The sequence below is a fragment of the Oryza brachyantha genome, chromosome 4, assembly GCF_000231095.2.
Source record: "Oryza brachyantha chromosome 4, ObraRS2, whole genome shotgun sequence".
NCBI classification, from domain to species: Eukaryota; Viridiplantae; Streptophyta; class Magnoliopsida; order Poales; family Poaceae; genus Oryza; species Oryza brachyantha.
The window spans coordinates 4203539-4218310 of NC_023166.2; the positions used below are offsets into that span (position 1 = coordinate 4203539).

General features: G+C 38.7%; 2 protein-coding genes and 1 long non-coding RNA gene across 3 annotated transcripts; 2 read left to right on the plus strand and 1 right to left on the minus strand.

Moving 5' to 3' along the window:
• The first annotated feature begins 603 nt into the window (after nt 1-603).
• Nucleotides 604-3979, plus strand: LOC107304149 (probable LRR receptor-like serine/threonine-protein kinase At3g47570). Its single transcript, XM_015836884.2, has 2 exons — nt 604-3307; nt 3402-3979. The coding sequence occupies exons 1-2, from the start codon at nt 625-627 to the stop codon at nt 3752-3754; spliced, it is 3036 nt and encodes a 1011-aa protein (XP_015692370.1). The 5' UTR covers nt 604-624; the 3' UTR covers nt 3755-3979.
• On the minus strand, nt 2846-5054 carry LOC107304150. The gene is made up of 3 exons (XR_001550193.2): nt 4562-5054; nt 4096-4201; nt 2846-2928 (listed from the first exon to the last, which is right to left on the minus strand). It is a non-coding gene; the product is annotated as an uncharacterized LOC107304150 (long non-coding RNA).
• A 3803-nt stretch (nt 5055-8857) lies between these two features.
• LOC102703480 lies at nt 8858-14275 on the plus strand. Its single transcript, XM_006652058.3, has 4 exons — nt 8858-9370; nt 12409-12511; nt 13600-13764; nt 13863-14275. Exons 1-4 carry the CDS (start codon nt 9003-9005, stop codon nt 13992-13994), a joined length of 768 nt encoding a protein of 255 aa, XP_006652121.2. The 5' UTR covers nt 8858-9002; the 3' UTR covers nt 13995-14275.
• Nucleotides 14276-14772: the final 497 nt, after the last annotated feature.

Consider the following 14772-nt stretch of genomic DNA (forward strand, 5'->3'; position numbering starts at 1 on the left):
CGGACTTGGATATAAGGATATAAAGTATAGTGAGTATTTTGATATGTGACAATTAATGAGACGTAATTAGATCCCACTACACTTGCACCCCCATCTTTTCGTTTATGTTTATAACCAAAATTTAAATTTTTAACTTTAAATTTAGAGTTGATTTTAAAAATATGTATATAAAAGTTTTATTCATAAATGATTTTTTTGTTTGCAAATATACTGTAGACTAAAAAGCCAAACAATCCTCCCTTGATGTATAACTGGTTATATTTTCATATATAAACGATTTTATTATTTTAGACTCGGTCAAGAAGAAGTTTCATTTTCTATGAAGTGTCAAGAATGAGATAGTAATCTGTGGGTAGAACCGTAGAAGTGCACAACCAAGCAATAGAGACCATGTGTTACAAAAAAAAAAAAAAGCAATAGAGACCATGCACACGTTTTCTCATATACGGTGTTGTTTGTCCCTCTCACATGTGCTGCCTAGTTAGACTTTTCTCACATGCACTAGCGAGCTCAAACAGCAACTGAGGTCAAGTAAACTCCACATTCCAAGGCTATATAACATCACAAACAATTCTCACGAAAAAAAAAAATTGGGGGGAAAGCAAGAACCCCCATCCAACAGATATGTTTCCTTCAGCTCCTGGAGCCAAATCTCCTGCTGCTTCTCATCCTGCATCGTTTCTTCTTTGCATCGTCCTCATATTTCTATCCTGCAACACAATAACACCCTCATCAGCACAGCCCAGCAACAGATCAGAGAGTGAGCTGCAAGCTCTACTCTGCTTCAAGCAAAGCGTAAGCAACGACCCGACCGGCGCTTTCAGCTCATGGAGCGTCTCGGTCGACTTCTGCAGATGGAATGGTGTCACATGTGGCAGGACATCTCCAGCTCATGTTGTGTCCATAGACCTTACCTCCATGAAGCTAAGTGGAGCCCTGCCAGATTGCTTGGGCAACCTCACTGCTCTGCAAACTCTGCTGCTTGCAAGAAACAACCTTGAAGGTACCATCCCCGAATCCTTGGCAAGAAGTTTATCGCTCGTCGAGTTAAATCTTTCGCGTAACAATCTATCTGGAGAGATCCCTCCGAGTCTGTTCAACGGATCATCCAACCTTGTCAGTGTTGATCTCCAAATGAATAATTTCGTTGGCAAAATTCCCCTTCCCCGTAACATGGCCGCTCTTCAATTTCTTGGTCTTACTGGAAACAAACTTTATGGAAGAATACCAGCATCTCTAGCAAATATTTCATCTCTAAGCTCCATACTGCTAGGTCAAAACATGTTATCAGGACTAATTCCAGAATCGTTGGGTCAAATTACAAACCTGAGCACACTAGATCTGAGTATAAACAAATTATCAGGGTATGTGCCAGCCACACTGTACAATAAGTCGTCACTTGAATTATTGCGTATAGGAAACAATAGTCTGATTGGAAAGATACCTCCTGACATTGGTCACACACTTCCAAATGTCAAAACATTGATCATGTCAATGAATAGTTTTCATGGATCGATTCCTGCTTCCCTGAACAATGCATCAAACCTAGAAATGCTTGATCTTTCAAGCAATTTGTTAAGTGGATTTGTACCAGCATTAGGATCCTTGAGAAACATGAATAAGCTTTTTCTTGGAAATAACTCATTAGAAGCTGGAGATTGGTCATTCATTACATCCCTGACGAATTGCACTCAATTATTAGAACTGTGGATGGATCGGAATAAGCTCAAAGGTAGTCTACCGAAATCAGTTGGCAACCTTTCAACACATCTAGAGACGTTGAAATTTGGTGGTAACCAAATATCCGGAACCATACCAGATGCGATAGGGAACTTTATAAATCTCACTCTACTTGAGATTAACTCAAACATGCTGTCAGGGAAAATTCCCCAGACAATTGGGAACTTGAGAAAATTGTTTATCCTCAACCTATCTGTGAATAAATTGTCTGGACAAATCCCATCTTCAATTGGTAATCTTTCCCAACTTGGTCAGCTTTATCTAAACAATAATAATTTATCTGGTAACATACCGACCAATATTGGGCAGTGCAAAAGGCTAAATATGCTGAACTTATCGGTGAACATCCTTGATGGATCTATACCAGTTGAACTCGTCAAAATATCTTCTCTTTCCCTTGGTTTGGATCTCTCTAACAACAGAATTTCAGGCTCAATACCACAAGAAGTTGGTTTTCTGAGCAATCTTGGACTCCTAAATTTTTCCAACAACCAGTTATCAGGAGAAATTCCCTCCTCACTTGACCAGTGTGTTCTTCTATTGTCCCTTAACATGGAAGGAAACAATCTCAGCGGGATTATACCACAGTCCTTATATAAACTGAAGGCTATTCAAGAAATTGATCTATCTGAAAACAGTTTATCAGGTCAAGTTCCCATGTTTTTTGAGGACTTTACCAGCCTAGCTCACCTTAATCTATCATACAACAATTTTGAAGGGCAAGTTCCAACCCGTGGTATCTTTCAATACCCAAATTCTGTAAACCTGGAGGGAAATAAAGGGTTGTGCGCACTTATTTCCATATTTGCATTGCAGATTTGTCCCACCTCATCTGCTAAAAAGAAGACTGATACACGACTGCTGCTTATAGTGATTCCACCCATCAGTATCGCTTTATTCTCCATTCTATCCATGATTTTCACTCTTATAAAGGGAAGTGAGACACACCAATCTTCAAGTTACCAGGAGACAATGAAGAGGGTATCATATGGCGACATTCTCAAAGCCACCAGTTGGTTCTCCCATGTTAACAAGATCAGCTCAAGTCGCACAGCATCAGTCTACATTGGACGATTCGAATTTGGAACAGACCTAGTTGCTATCAAGGTATTCCATCTTGATGAGCAAAGTGCTCATAATATCTTCTTTACTGAGTGTGAAGTACAAAAACGCACCCGCCATCGAAACCTGGTCAAAGCAATAACCTTGTGCTCAACAGTTGATTTTGATAATAATGAATTCAAAGCTCTAGTATATGAGTTCATGGCAAATGGCAGCCTGGAAATGTTTGTGCACTCAAAGATGTACCAAGGCAGCCCAAAGAGGGTGCTAACGTTAGGTCAAAGGATAAGCATAGCGGCAGATGTTGCTTCTGCTCTAGATTATCTCCACAACCAATTGGTACCTCCTATGATCCACTGTGACCTGAAGCCAAGCAATATTCTTTTGGATTATGACATGACCTCACGCATTGGTGATTTTGGGTCAGCTAAGTTTCTATCGTCAAGTTGTACCAATCCAGAAGGATTTGATGGTTTTGGAGGAACCATTGGATACATTGCACCTGGTGAGTTTTTTCCATTCAAATGACTGGTTAATTAGTTCAGGTCTATATCTACTTTCCTCCTTTTTAAAATACTTGCATTAATATTGCCTTACAGAATATGGGATGGGATGCAAACTCTCGACTAGTGGTGATGTCTATAGTTTTGGGGTGGTTCTACTAGAAATGTTCACAGCAAAGCGGCCAACTGATACAATATTTGGAAACGACCTCAGCCTTCATAAGTATGTGGATCTTGCTTTCCCAGATAGAATTGGTGAGGTTTTAGATCCGCACATGCCGCTACACGAGAAGAAGGTGGTACATGATTTCTGGATACAAAGTTTCACCTTACCGATGATTGAAATTGCTCTTCTGTGTTCCAAGGAATCACCCAAAGATAGGCCAGGAATGAGGGAAGTTTGCACCAAAATCGCTTCCATCAAACAGGAATTTGACAGAAACCTATGATAGTGTAATTTCAGAAAACCGGGAGGTATGTTCTATATATGCTAATCAATGATGTGGCTTAATGGGCATCTGCAGAAAAGCACAAGCCCTTTGTAATGAGAAACCAAAAACAGTTCTCTACCAACTTCCTGGATACCTAATTCTAACCAATCTAAACCAATGTAAATAGAACATATCTTTCATCAGAATTAATTGAAAAGTGAGGAAAATAAACAGACTGTCGTATACCCTTAATTGAGAAGAACTCCGTATTTGGTAGAATATTTCACTGGTATATGCCTCCAAAATATCAGTTTTTCTATAGGCTAAATAATCAAGGGAAAATCTTGATTTTTCCTTACCACTTCCTTTGTTTCGCCCCTCTGTAGAAGTGACATTGCCTTCAATGCTTCCTCTTCCTCTTGCTTTTAACTCTCCCTGACGCCTCCACTTCTCATACAAAATCATCTGTTCTACAACGATAATGAATGGAAATGAGGAAACGAGCAAGAAAAGGTGAGATTATTATGTTTTGATTAGCCGCAGTATGATTCCTCCAGACAGAAGAGCGCACAGGCACAGAAACGAGACATGCATATGGCGTGCTCGGCACCGGGCTTCGGAGTAGCGACGCCGGGGGACAGAGACCACAAAAGTAGATGCCCAAGACCATGAGGAACTAGGAGGTGGCGGCTTCATGGCTACCAGCATTGCACGGTGGGGCTAGTGACCAGGGTGGTGGTGGCCGGCGACGTGGACATGGGGCTGCGCCTGGGTGCTTTAGCGACCGTAAACATCTGAAGCACAGCAAGGACGAGGGGAACTCACCTGTGTTGTTGTTGGAGCATCACGTGGGGAAGCAATCTGGAGCGAGGGAGAGATCGGATTGGCCATGGTGACGAACTCCTGAGTGCCCCAGGATGCCCCAGCAGAGGGGGCTGCCGCGGCGGCGGTTTTGGCCGGATCCAGGGAAGACGACGACGTCTCCGGCGAGCTCTAGTGGATGCATGTCAAAATTAGTTGAGGGCTTCTGCTGATCCGTCGGTGGAACGCGAAGTGACGCGAATGGATTGGAAGAAACCGACTGAGGCGAGGGCGAAGGCGGCTAGGGCTTGCTGCGTCTGGAACGGAGGAGGAAGAAGGCGGCGGCTTCGGTTGGATGGCAGTGCTGCTGCTGATGTACGGATGGAGGCCGCAATGTAGCTGATCGGCAGGCTGCGGCCCCGGCGGAGGAGGAGGATCACCGGCTAAAACTTCCAGCTAGCTGCGGAAGCGCGGCTCGGAGGTGGTCGCAGCAGCCGCCAGCGCGGAGTGGAAAGCAGTGGCCTATTTTACTAGCCACTCCGTTTATATGTTATAAGAGGTTTAATTTTTTTTCCTCGTAACGTATAACAGTTTGTTTTATTTAAAAAATTATAAAAATATTATTTATTTTTGCTTGTGACTTAGTTTATTACTAAAGGAACTTTAAGCATAACTTGTTATTTTTTATATTTATATTAAATTTTTAAATAAGACGAATGGTCAAATGTTAAAATCAAAAAAGTCAAACATCTTGCGTTATGAAACGGCGCAGTATTTTGCAGGTCCTGCAGTGAAACATTAAAAGGCTGTGTTGGGCAGTTGTGTTGTCAACCGCCGTGGAAAATGCGATAATGGATTAGTATATGATTAATTAATTATTAACTATAAAACATTAGAAAAATAGATTAATCTAAAATTTTAAAGCAACTTTTCTATAGAAAACTTTCGCAAAAAACACGCTGTTTAGCAGTTTGAGATGCGCGATGCATAAAAAACGACGAAACCTGTTGCTAAGAATGGAGGAAATGAACGGGACTTAGAAGGTCTTCTAGGTCCACGTGTGTGACACATCCTCAAGGTCATTTTTGAGGTCAATAGCACCTTACATAATTAGTTATGGTTATTCACTTATGGAACTCAACTGAAAATCTAATTGACTTTCTCAAGAGATAATATATGTTATCATTGTGTTAGCTATTATGAGTGTTCAAGTATTTACAACTTAATATCTCGTACCGGTTGATAGGATAGATAAAGTTGGATCATCGGATACATTGACTCTTCAATTTTCATCAATTTATGTTGAAGACAAGTGTGTTGTGTGATATAGTATGAACCTCACCCATGTAAATCATTGGCACATCTAATTGGACTTTCTTGAGAAATAATGGATTGTAGCATTGTGTTAAGTAATATCAGTGTTCAAGTATCTGTAACTTAATATCTCATACAAATCGAATGGATAGATGAGCTTGGATAATTGGACGCTAGACTCTTCAATTTCCGTCGAAGATAAGTGCACGGTGTCGATGTAGCATGGACATACACTCATGAAACTCATCGGCAAAACTAGTTATACTTTCTTGAGAGAACAAATTGTAGCATTGTGTTACAATGTTTAAGTATTTGCAACTTAATATCTCTTACAAGTTGATAGGTTGATAGGATAGACGAGCTTGGATCATCGAACACATATACTCTTCAATTTCCATCAAAGATAAGCACGTAGTGCCGATATTGTATCGTTAACTTGTACACGTCCCTTAATTTGAGATCTCTTGTAATCTTCAATACATGCATGGTGATATATGACTATTAGAGGTAAACCTATTGATTTGGTGTGCGGTGTCTTCCAGTTCTCAACACTCTTGCCCCAGAGAGTGTGTATGTTGTATAGGGTAAGTAGAAAATCTAGTGACTTATAAGGGTGCCAGGTGTGTTTGGTGTAAAGTTTTGGTGGGTTGGGTCAGAGTCATCCCATTTTGAGAAGTGTTTAGTTTATGATTAGGTACGATAGAATGAAACTAGGAAGGGAATATACCTTTAGGTTCGAGTTGAGTTGGTCCGCCAAAAAGAGCCAGACGGCTCAGCAAAACTCCTGTATGACTAAGGCTGAAAGTGATTCGGATAAGTTTCGTCCAATCGGAGTATTGTTCGGATTCGAACAGCTTTGGTCGGATAGTTCCATAAATTTTCAAATTCCGAATCTTTTTTTTGGATACGAAAAGGAATATAGTAAGGGTGATATTCATCGGAATCGAAAAACAGTCGGATAGTATCTGAATTTTTTGGAGATATATATTCATAGTGACACATCAACCATTCAATCTAATGTAGCCTAACCCAAAGAAGTCCATCCCTACGGTCTAACCAGTGTTAACCCTAGTTGGTTCTGTCTGACTGGCTTCAAGAAGTCTAGGCGTTGATGGCCCCACGACCCCACAACTGTTACGGGTGTTTCTGGTTATGGTATTATTAATTACTTATATTTAAAAATATTAATGTGTGATGTACTTATATTAAAAAATAACAAGTTATATTTCTTCGATAATCTGTGAAGCTTGGCTTAAGAGGGTTTTATGTTCCGATATATATTCATCATCGTATTCGTTTTAATTCATATTCACTCTGTATTTGTATTCGATAATATTCAATTCTATTTTGATATCCGGATTTCTGATTCCAATTTCGGTTAAAAGAATATAAAAACAAATATAATAAAACTAGTTTTCGATCATATTCGAACAATTTTTATACCTATGTATGACGCACACGTGTGGGCAGCGAGGATATCACAGTCAGCTTCTCCCACAAAACAAATCCAATTCGACCTCCTTTCCAGCGGCGGCTGCAGGGACCGCTCCTGCACGTGCGGTGGCGGCGGCGGCGGCGCTGGTGCTCAGCGCTGGATGGCAGGCAGCGGCGCCCAGTGCAGGGGACGGTAGGCGCGGCAGGCAGGCTATTCCTGCACCGGGCTGTCCCTGCAGAGACCTTTGCACAACCAAAATTGTGCCAGATTACAGCCGTAGCTGCCATCGACAAAGATGCGGTTCCTCTGAATTTCGATAGCCCTTGAGATGATGGAAGCATAGGGTTGATGATGAGGGAGGGGTATGATCGAGTTTATGACTGCCAAGAACTTCGTTCATATCCAATTCGCTACTCCCGAAGATGGTTCGAAGTAGCCTCACTGAAACGTGGGTTTGCTGGTCAGGGGCAAGAGGATTGTGATTGTACTCAGGTATTGTACATAGTGCCAGCAACCTCACACAAATAGTATTCAAGCAGCGCCTGTGAAAATACAGATCTTAATTTGTATGATGCCCTAGTAATCAGGGGTGGACCCAGTAAAAAAATCGAGTGGGGGCACCTTATTAAGATTGTTAGTGTGCTCAAAACTTTTTAACTTAATTACACATTAGTAATACACTAAATATTAAATTTAAGTGGGGTCCTAGGACCCCACTCCCCATACTGTAGATCCGCCCATGCTAGTAATACATATAGACACTGATATTTGTATCATGTAATCAGAGGCATATGCTATTTTCAGTAGTAATGGTTCTGAGGCAAGTTTATTGTTTTCTTATTATTATTGGTAAAATTGTATGTGCAATTTAAAATATTACATATCTATTTAGTTATGTTGAGTTAATTTATTAAATATGAATCAAACATATTATTCTCTTTATTCAAAACTAGCATTGTGCAAGATAACCTCACCAACATAACAAGACAAGGTAACCATATCAAATCATTTTACATGCGTCCCTCCACACCCCATCCTATTAGTTCGCTTCATCCAAACAAAAAACCGGATTTAACCTATTTCTTCAACTAAACACAAAAACTAAACTAACCCATCACACGATTCTGGGTTGGTTTTAACCCATCCCAGGAGCAGAGCTAGAGCGAAACATAGTGGGTGCCACTCATTTTTTTTAATGCTTTGAACTACATTTTGACTGCTACGGACGCCTGAATTTGTATTAAAATAATACATATATGGTGAAAATTGATAAACTCGTTAAATTTTTTTGCCCCTAGGTACAAGTAGCTGCACCACTTACCCATCCCACCTCGTCCATGAACCAAACACACACTATATGTATTTCTGGAGGGCAGGATCGAAGTTTGGTCGTATTATTTAGTACCATGGAAAAAAAAACAGTGCTGAAATTTTCCAAAGGAAACAGCCTACTCCGTATTTCCTTCCGCTAGGGTGACGACGAAGACTCCGTCATCCCAAACTTCCCTTGTGATCACCATCACAAAAGTATTGCCCGACACTAGCTAGCTTTGCCGCCGGAATACCCATGAAGTCGTTGGGAGGTAGCCGTCAGCAGTAGCACCAGCACCCACCTCATCGATCACTTTGGGCGAATTGTCCAGGCCGCACTCATCAGGCACCTCCACTAAGCTGAATAGCATTCATTATATATCATCCACATCTACTCTCATTGTAATGCGTGCGTGCACACTAGCTAGCTCGATCGGCTGTGCGATCGTGAGGTACGTCCAGCTAGTAGAGACCAGCAAGAAGACGATCGATCGATCGGGTATGGAGGCCACCGGAAGCGGTTTGTCGTCGTCGCTGCTGCTCTTGGTGGTGGTGATCGGCTGCGCGGCGGCGCAGGTGCCGATCCCGGCGAGGACGGACGGGTTCGTGTACGGGGGAGGGAAGCCGGCGCCGGCGATCGGGGAGACGGTGGTGGTGGAGGCCTACCTGGATCCCGTCTGCCCCGACAGCCGCGACGCGTGGCCGGAGCTGAAGAAGGCCGTCGAGCACTACGCCTCGCGGGTCACCGTCGTCGTGCACCTCTTCCCACTACCGTACGTGAGTTTTAATTAGTTAATTTGATATATACTATAGCATATTAGGGAGCTTATTATTTTCATTAATTAGTTAATTAATTTCCGAACCAGATATAACTCAATGCTCCGTATATGCACAGATTCTTGCTATTTTAGTGTTAATAATTATAGTAACGTAGGCTGTGTTCCGAAGTTACAGCGCACTAAAACTTTTTCATCTTTTTGCATGCCACGCTCCCCGAATCGCTATATGGGATATTCTTTTTTCAAAAAAATTATATGAAAGTTGTTTAAAAATATTAAATTAATCTATTTTTTAAGTTTGTAAAAGTTAATACTTAAATCATATACTAATGACTTTACTCGTTTTACGTGCTTTGATTTAACTGATGGCCAGTGTCAACTTCGAAAGGACCCGTAATCTTCACTATAAAATGACAAGTACCCATCCTTTTCTCCTCGAAGCACTTATGTACGAACGGGAATATAATAGAAATTAAACGTATTTATCAAAAATGAGTTCATAGTTGCTGTAACGGAGTTAAAATGCACTGTCGTTCGGCTTTTTAAGGAAAAAAAGAAATTACATATTTATAAATAAAAAATAATTTATGAATAAAACTTTTATATAGGCGTTTTAGCGATCTGAAAGTGAAGACGAAAAACCTCAAAATCAAAAAAAAATTTAAGATCAAAAATTTATATTTTATTTTATAAGTAAAAGTAAAAGAAAAAGACGAGGCTAAACAAATTTTGAAATCCAATTGAAATTTCGTTAAATTTGGCTGAAACTTCCCATAGGTGAGGACTGAGGAGTGACCGAGTGAAGCCTGAAGCGAGTGTAAAAAGTGTGTGCACGGGAGTATGATCTGAGACTTGACCAAGTAGTCGTCGTGGTTATCCGATCTTAAGGGCATCTGAAAAACTATGGAAATGGTATAATTCTTCCTTGTTTCATTGACAAGAAAGCTACTTCGCGGACTTTTCCTTTTTGAACCGGTCCGATGCAGACATATTAACATTCAACCACCACTTATATATTGCGTTTAAAATAAAAAAGCTCCCTAGGGATTAACAACAATCTGGAACTGTCCTTTTACACTTAAAGTTCAAAACGAACATAATGGCGATGAGCTGTAGTGACAACAACATGCCCGGAGTGTATTATCCTAGTCAAACGGGTTATAGTATTTGTTTTTCATTTTCTAGTATTATAGATACCAGCAGAGAAGTTGCCTGATAGATATAGAGGCCGGTTTGCTTTTGATGGTTGATAAAAACATATTAATGCCATGTTCGGCAACCCCAACAAGTTATCTAATTCTCTCGTTTTCCGCACACATGTTTCCCGAACTGCTAAACGAGGTATTTTTTTGAAAATATTCTATAAAAAAGTTATTTTAAAAAAATCATATTAATCTTTTTATATAATTTAATAATTAATTAATCATATAATAATCTATTACTATATTTTTTCCGTGCCGTATAACTAATCCACCTCCTCCCTCCTAACTAACGCGGCCTAAGGCTCTACAAATAACCATCAGATTCCCTCATTTTTTGCACGTAACAGTATTTTTTTCAAACATTTTCTATAGGAAAGTTGCTTTAAAAATTAGATTAATCCATTTTTCTAATTTATTATAGTTAATAGTTAATTAATCATTTACTAATCTATTATCGCATTTTCACAGCAGTTAACATTCCTTCCGCCCAACTCAGCCTAAGTAATAATATTTAGGACAACAATTATATAGTAAAATTGTTCTGTCAACGCCATGTAAATGGCAATATTTGTGGATTAATTTCCAGGATTGACTAATGTAACTGGCAATTTTTGTGTCTGTGACAGACCTTGTGCGTTTCCATGTAAAATTCTTCCGCACCATCTTCTTTCAAGTTAGTAGTCATAATACTCGTGTATTGCATCAGATCATAATAGAAAGGCTTAATTAGACCATGCTTTCCTTTTGTATGCACAATTTATTCCAGGCCGGTTTTTTAAGGTGTTTTTAGTGTGCTATTCTGTGGGCAGTTCAATAAATCATGTTTTTTTTTTTTGGGTGAGGCGACGATGTGTGCTGCACCTTTGTTTTTTTTCTTACACTATACACACTGTGGGGAGGGGTTATGGTTTTTAGGTAGTTATTAAGGCAAGCCCCAATCTTTTTTTTTTCATCAATATGCATAGACTAATTGCCAACACAAGTTGGCTTATTGATGGGGTAAAAAAAAAAGCAACAAAAGAAGAAGTGCTTTGGGCTTGGTATTAGTCAATTCGCTCGGCCCACTCCTTTTCTATTTGCACACCGCACTCAGCTAAATTTATATGGGCTCCTCTAAAAGCCTTTATTTAGGCAAAAGAAACTGAGACGTAAAGAATGGTTTCTCCTTTTCCTCATTCAATATGCCTTCTATCTTTTGTAAGGAATGTAAAGTGCTTATAAATTAATAAAATAATAATGAGTTTTTTTTTCAGCCATGTCATGATCTTGCAAAGGTCCTTAGCTAACTACACATTTTTTTTCCGATGTCCTCTGACAAATTTTGCCAAAATGTAAACGTTCCACCCATAAGCTAGACTTTGTTTACACTTCGATTCAATTTTGAACTCAGAAGTACAGGTCAGTGAAGTGATGCACGGAATTACATTATTCGAGGAGTTAAATTTGACATAAAAATAATGCTTCACGAAATTCTAATTTTCATCTTTTACAACAAAGAAAAAAATCTCTAGTGAACTCTGGTGGCACCCTAATTCACTTTGCACTAGTAAATATTTTTTTATGCTGCACTTGGCTTCTTTTTTTAAGTAAACACATTACAAACTCAGATGCTTAGAATGTGTGCACACTCACGCACCTACATACACCCTACTTCTATAAACACCTCTGAAGAATATGCTAGCCATATCTTAGAACCATCAAGAATGGTTTTGTTATAAATTTGTCATTTGACACTAGTTCTTTGAAAATGGCATCTTAAATAAATTCAACATAAATGATTATATTGTAGCTCAAATCTTTTGTGATGATTTTTCTGTTTGGAATGTGCAGTTACCACAGCAACGCCTTCATTTCCTGCCGGTCAATTCATACCGTGAACAAGATAAATCCTTTGTTTGTGTATCCCCTGCTCGAGAGATTCTTCAAATACCAGGTTATGTCTTCTCACATGGTTTAGACTGTCATTCCAGATGAAACAAGCTAAGATGGCGAGAGATTATTGAACAATTAAATGTCAAAAAGAAAGATAATTTTAAGTACTGGAGAATAGTAGGTTAGGTAACATAAAAAAATTATGTATCGTAGCAGACTCAATAGCTTGGTTACAGTTATCATACTTCCTAGACAGCTTACAATTAACCTGCACAAAAAATAGTAAATGTGGTCACTATTATACTCAAAATTTTGGTAGGACAGTTATAGTTACCACAGCTAAATCTTTGTCTGACCAACTCCATGTTTATATATTTCTTTTTTATCTTGTTAACAAGATAATTTTCTTTGAATGTCCAATTAATTTCCTAGTATGTACGAAAATCGTCGAATGGTCAGGGATAGCGTGATTATTGAACACCAGTACGCAATCATACCGTGGACACCATGTGTATAGCATACTGTGTTTACTTGGGCATCGACAATCTCAGAATAGACCAGTGGTAACAGAGATATGTTATAACTATTCCTTTTGTAAATTTTTCGTTCAGTCAATTATTTCAAATGAAAATGATTTGGCAATAATAAATCGAGCTTACAATGTAAACTTCGAGTAGCTAAAAATAAACTGAAAGAATTTGGTTTCATTCTAACAAACTTTGCAGCCCTTGCATAGATATCATATTTTTAGTGTATTACCGGTTGATATGTTAAATCTACTAAAAGAGGAGCAGCGGCAGTGGTGACTTTGCCACCTAACCCACTACTAACTCCCTTCTATTTTTTAAAAAATAACTAAGACTTATATATCAAACTAATTTTATTAACTCTACTTTAATAACATGCTAATTATATGTTTTATTAAAATTCTGTTACAACGCATGGACGATATGCTAAGTAATACTATAAGATTTTAAACATTACATTAACATTTTGTTATTGATCATCACATTTCTAGTTACATCTGATATGCTAGTGGTACTAGAAGATATTTAATATTACATTAAATATTACTTTAAAACATTACCATGGAATCTCCCTTTCATCATATTTCCTATGTCCAATTAACATCAGATGGTTATTGATCAGGAGGGCTATTACAACCAGCCAACTTATGGGAAAACAAGAGCTACAGTGGTTGAAGAGGTAACTAACAACCTTGTTGCCCCAATCATTGGGAAAACCAAGTTGGCAGCTTACAAAGCGGGTTTTAATGAATCACAATCAGATCAAGCCACTAGAATTTCTTTCAAGGTAACAATCCATGTGCTACTTGTGAAAAATATTTGCATTCTGTAACATAACTATTAATCATGATTTAATTATGTAACTTTTTCCTTTTATCTTGTTAGTATGGTTGTGCAAGGGGTGTTACTGGAACTCCATACTTCTTTGTGAATGGAATCCCCCTTAGTGGCTCTGGTTCCCCACTGGACTACAACAAGTGGATATCCCTCCTTGATCCATTGGTTGGCAAGATGTAGATTGTGTTTCAACTCAAGTCCCTTTGCCTTGTGCTAAATAATAGAGTCAGGAAAAAAATAAGATTGGTGCAAAAAAACAGTTGGTTTCACCAAGATAATTGTGGAAGGATATCGGCTACAGAGATGAAGTTTAGTTAGGCCAATAAAAAGGAGTTACCCATTTCAAAGAAAATACATGGTATTTACATTGTAATCATGAGACAGACAGTGATTCCTCAATAATACAGATAAAATATAGTAGTTCCCACATACAACGGTAACCAGCGTACTACTCCTTCCGTTCCCGAAGTAAGTATTTCTACGGTTCAAATTTGGTGCCACTAAACAACTCTATCTTTTCACTTTTGCTTATCCTTATAAGCCAAAATTTAAATTATCAACCTTAAATTTAGAGTAGATTTTAGAGTTTTTTCATCGTAGTTTATTTTTTAGCCTTTGCTTTTAGATCGCTAAGAATACGTATATAAAAATTTTATTCACAAAATAATTTTTATTTGTAAATATGTTGTTTGGCCTTTTCACCTAACAAGCCAAAAGATGACCTTATGTACTGATTTCGATGATTTCAATCCTTCCAATGATTTCAGAGCCAATATGATGCTTATAATGGGAATATAATCAATTTAAAGTTCAAAAATTGACTAATACGATTGTAGGGATACGGTACAATAGCATAAAAAAAATTTTGTACGGTGTAAACCAAGAACCACGCAAGTAGTAGGTCATAGATTGTTACTGTGCGATGCGCTGCACAGCGGATGTAGCTACTAAATAGCCG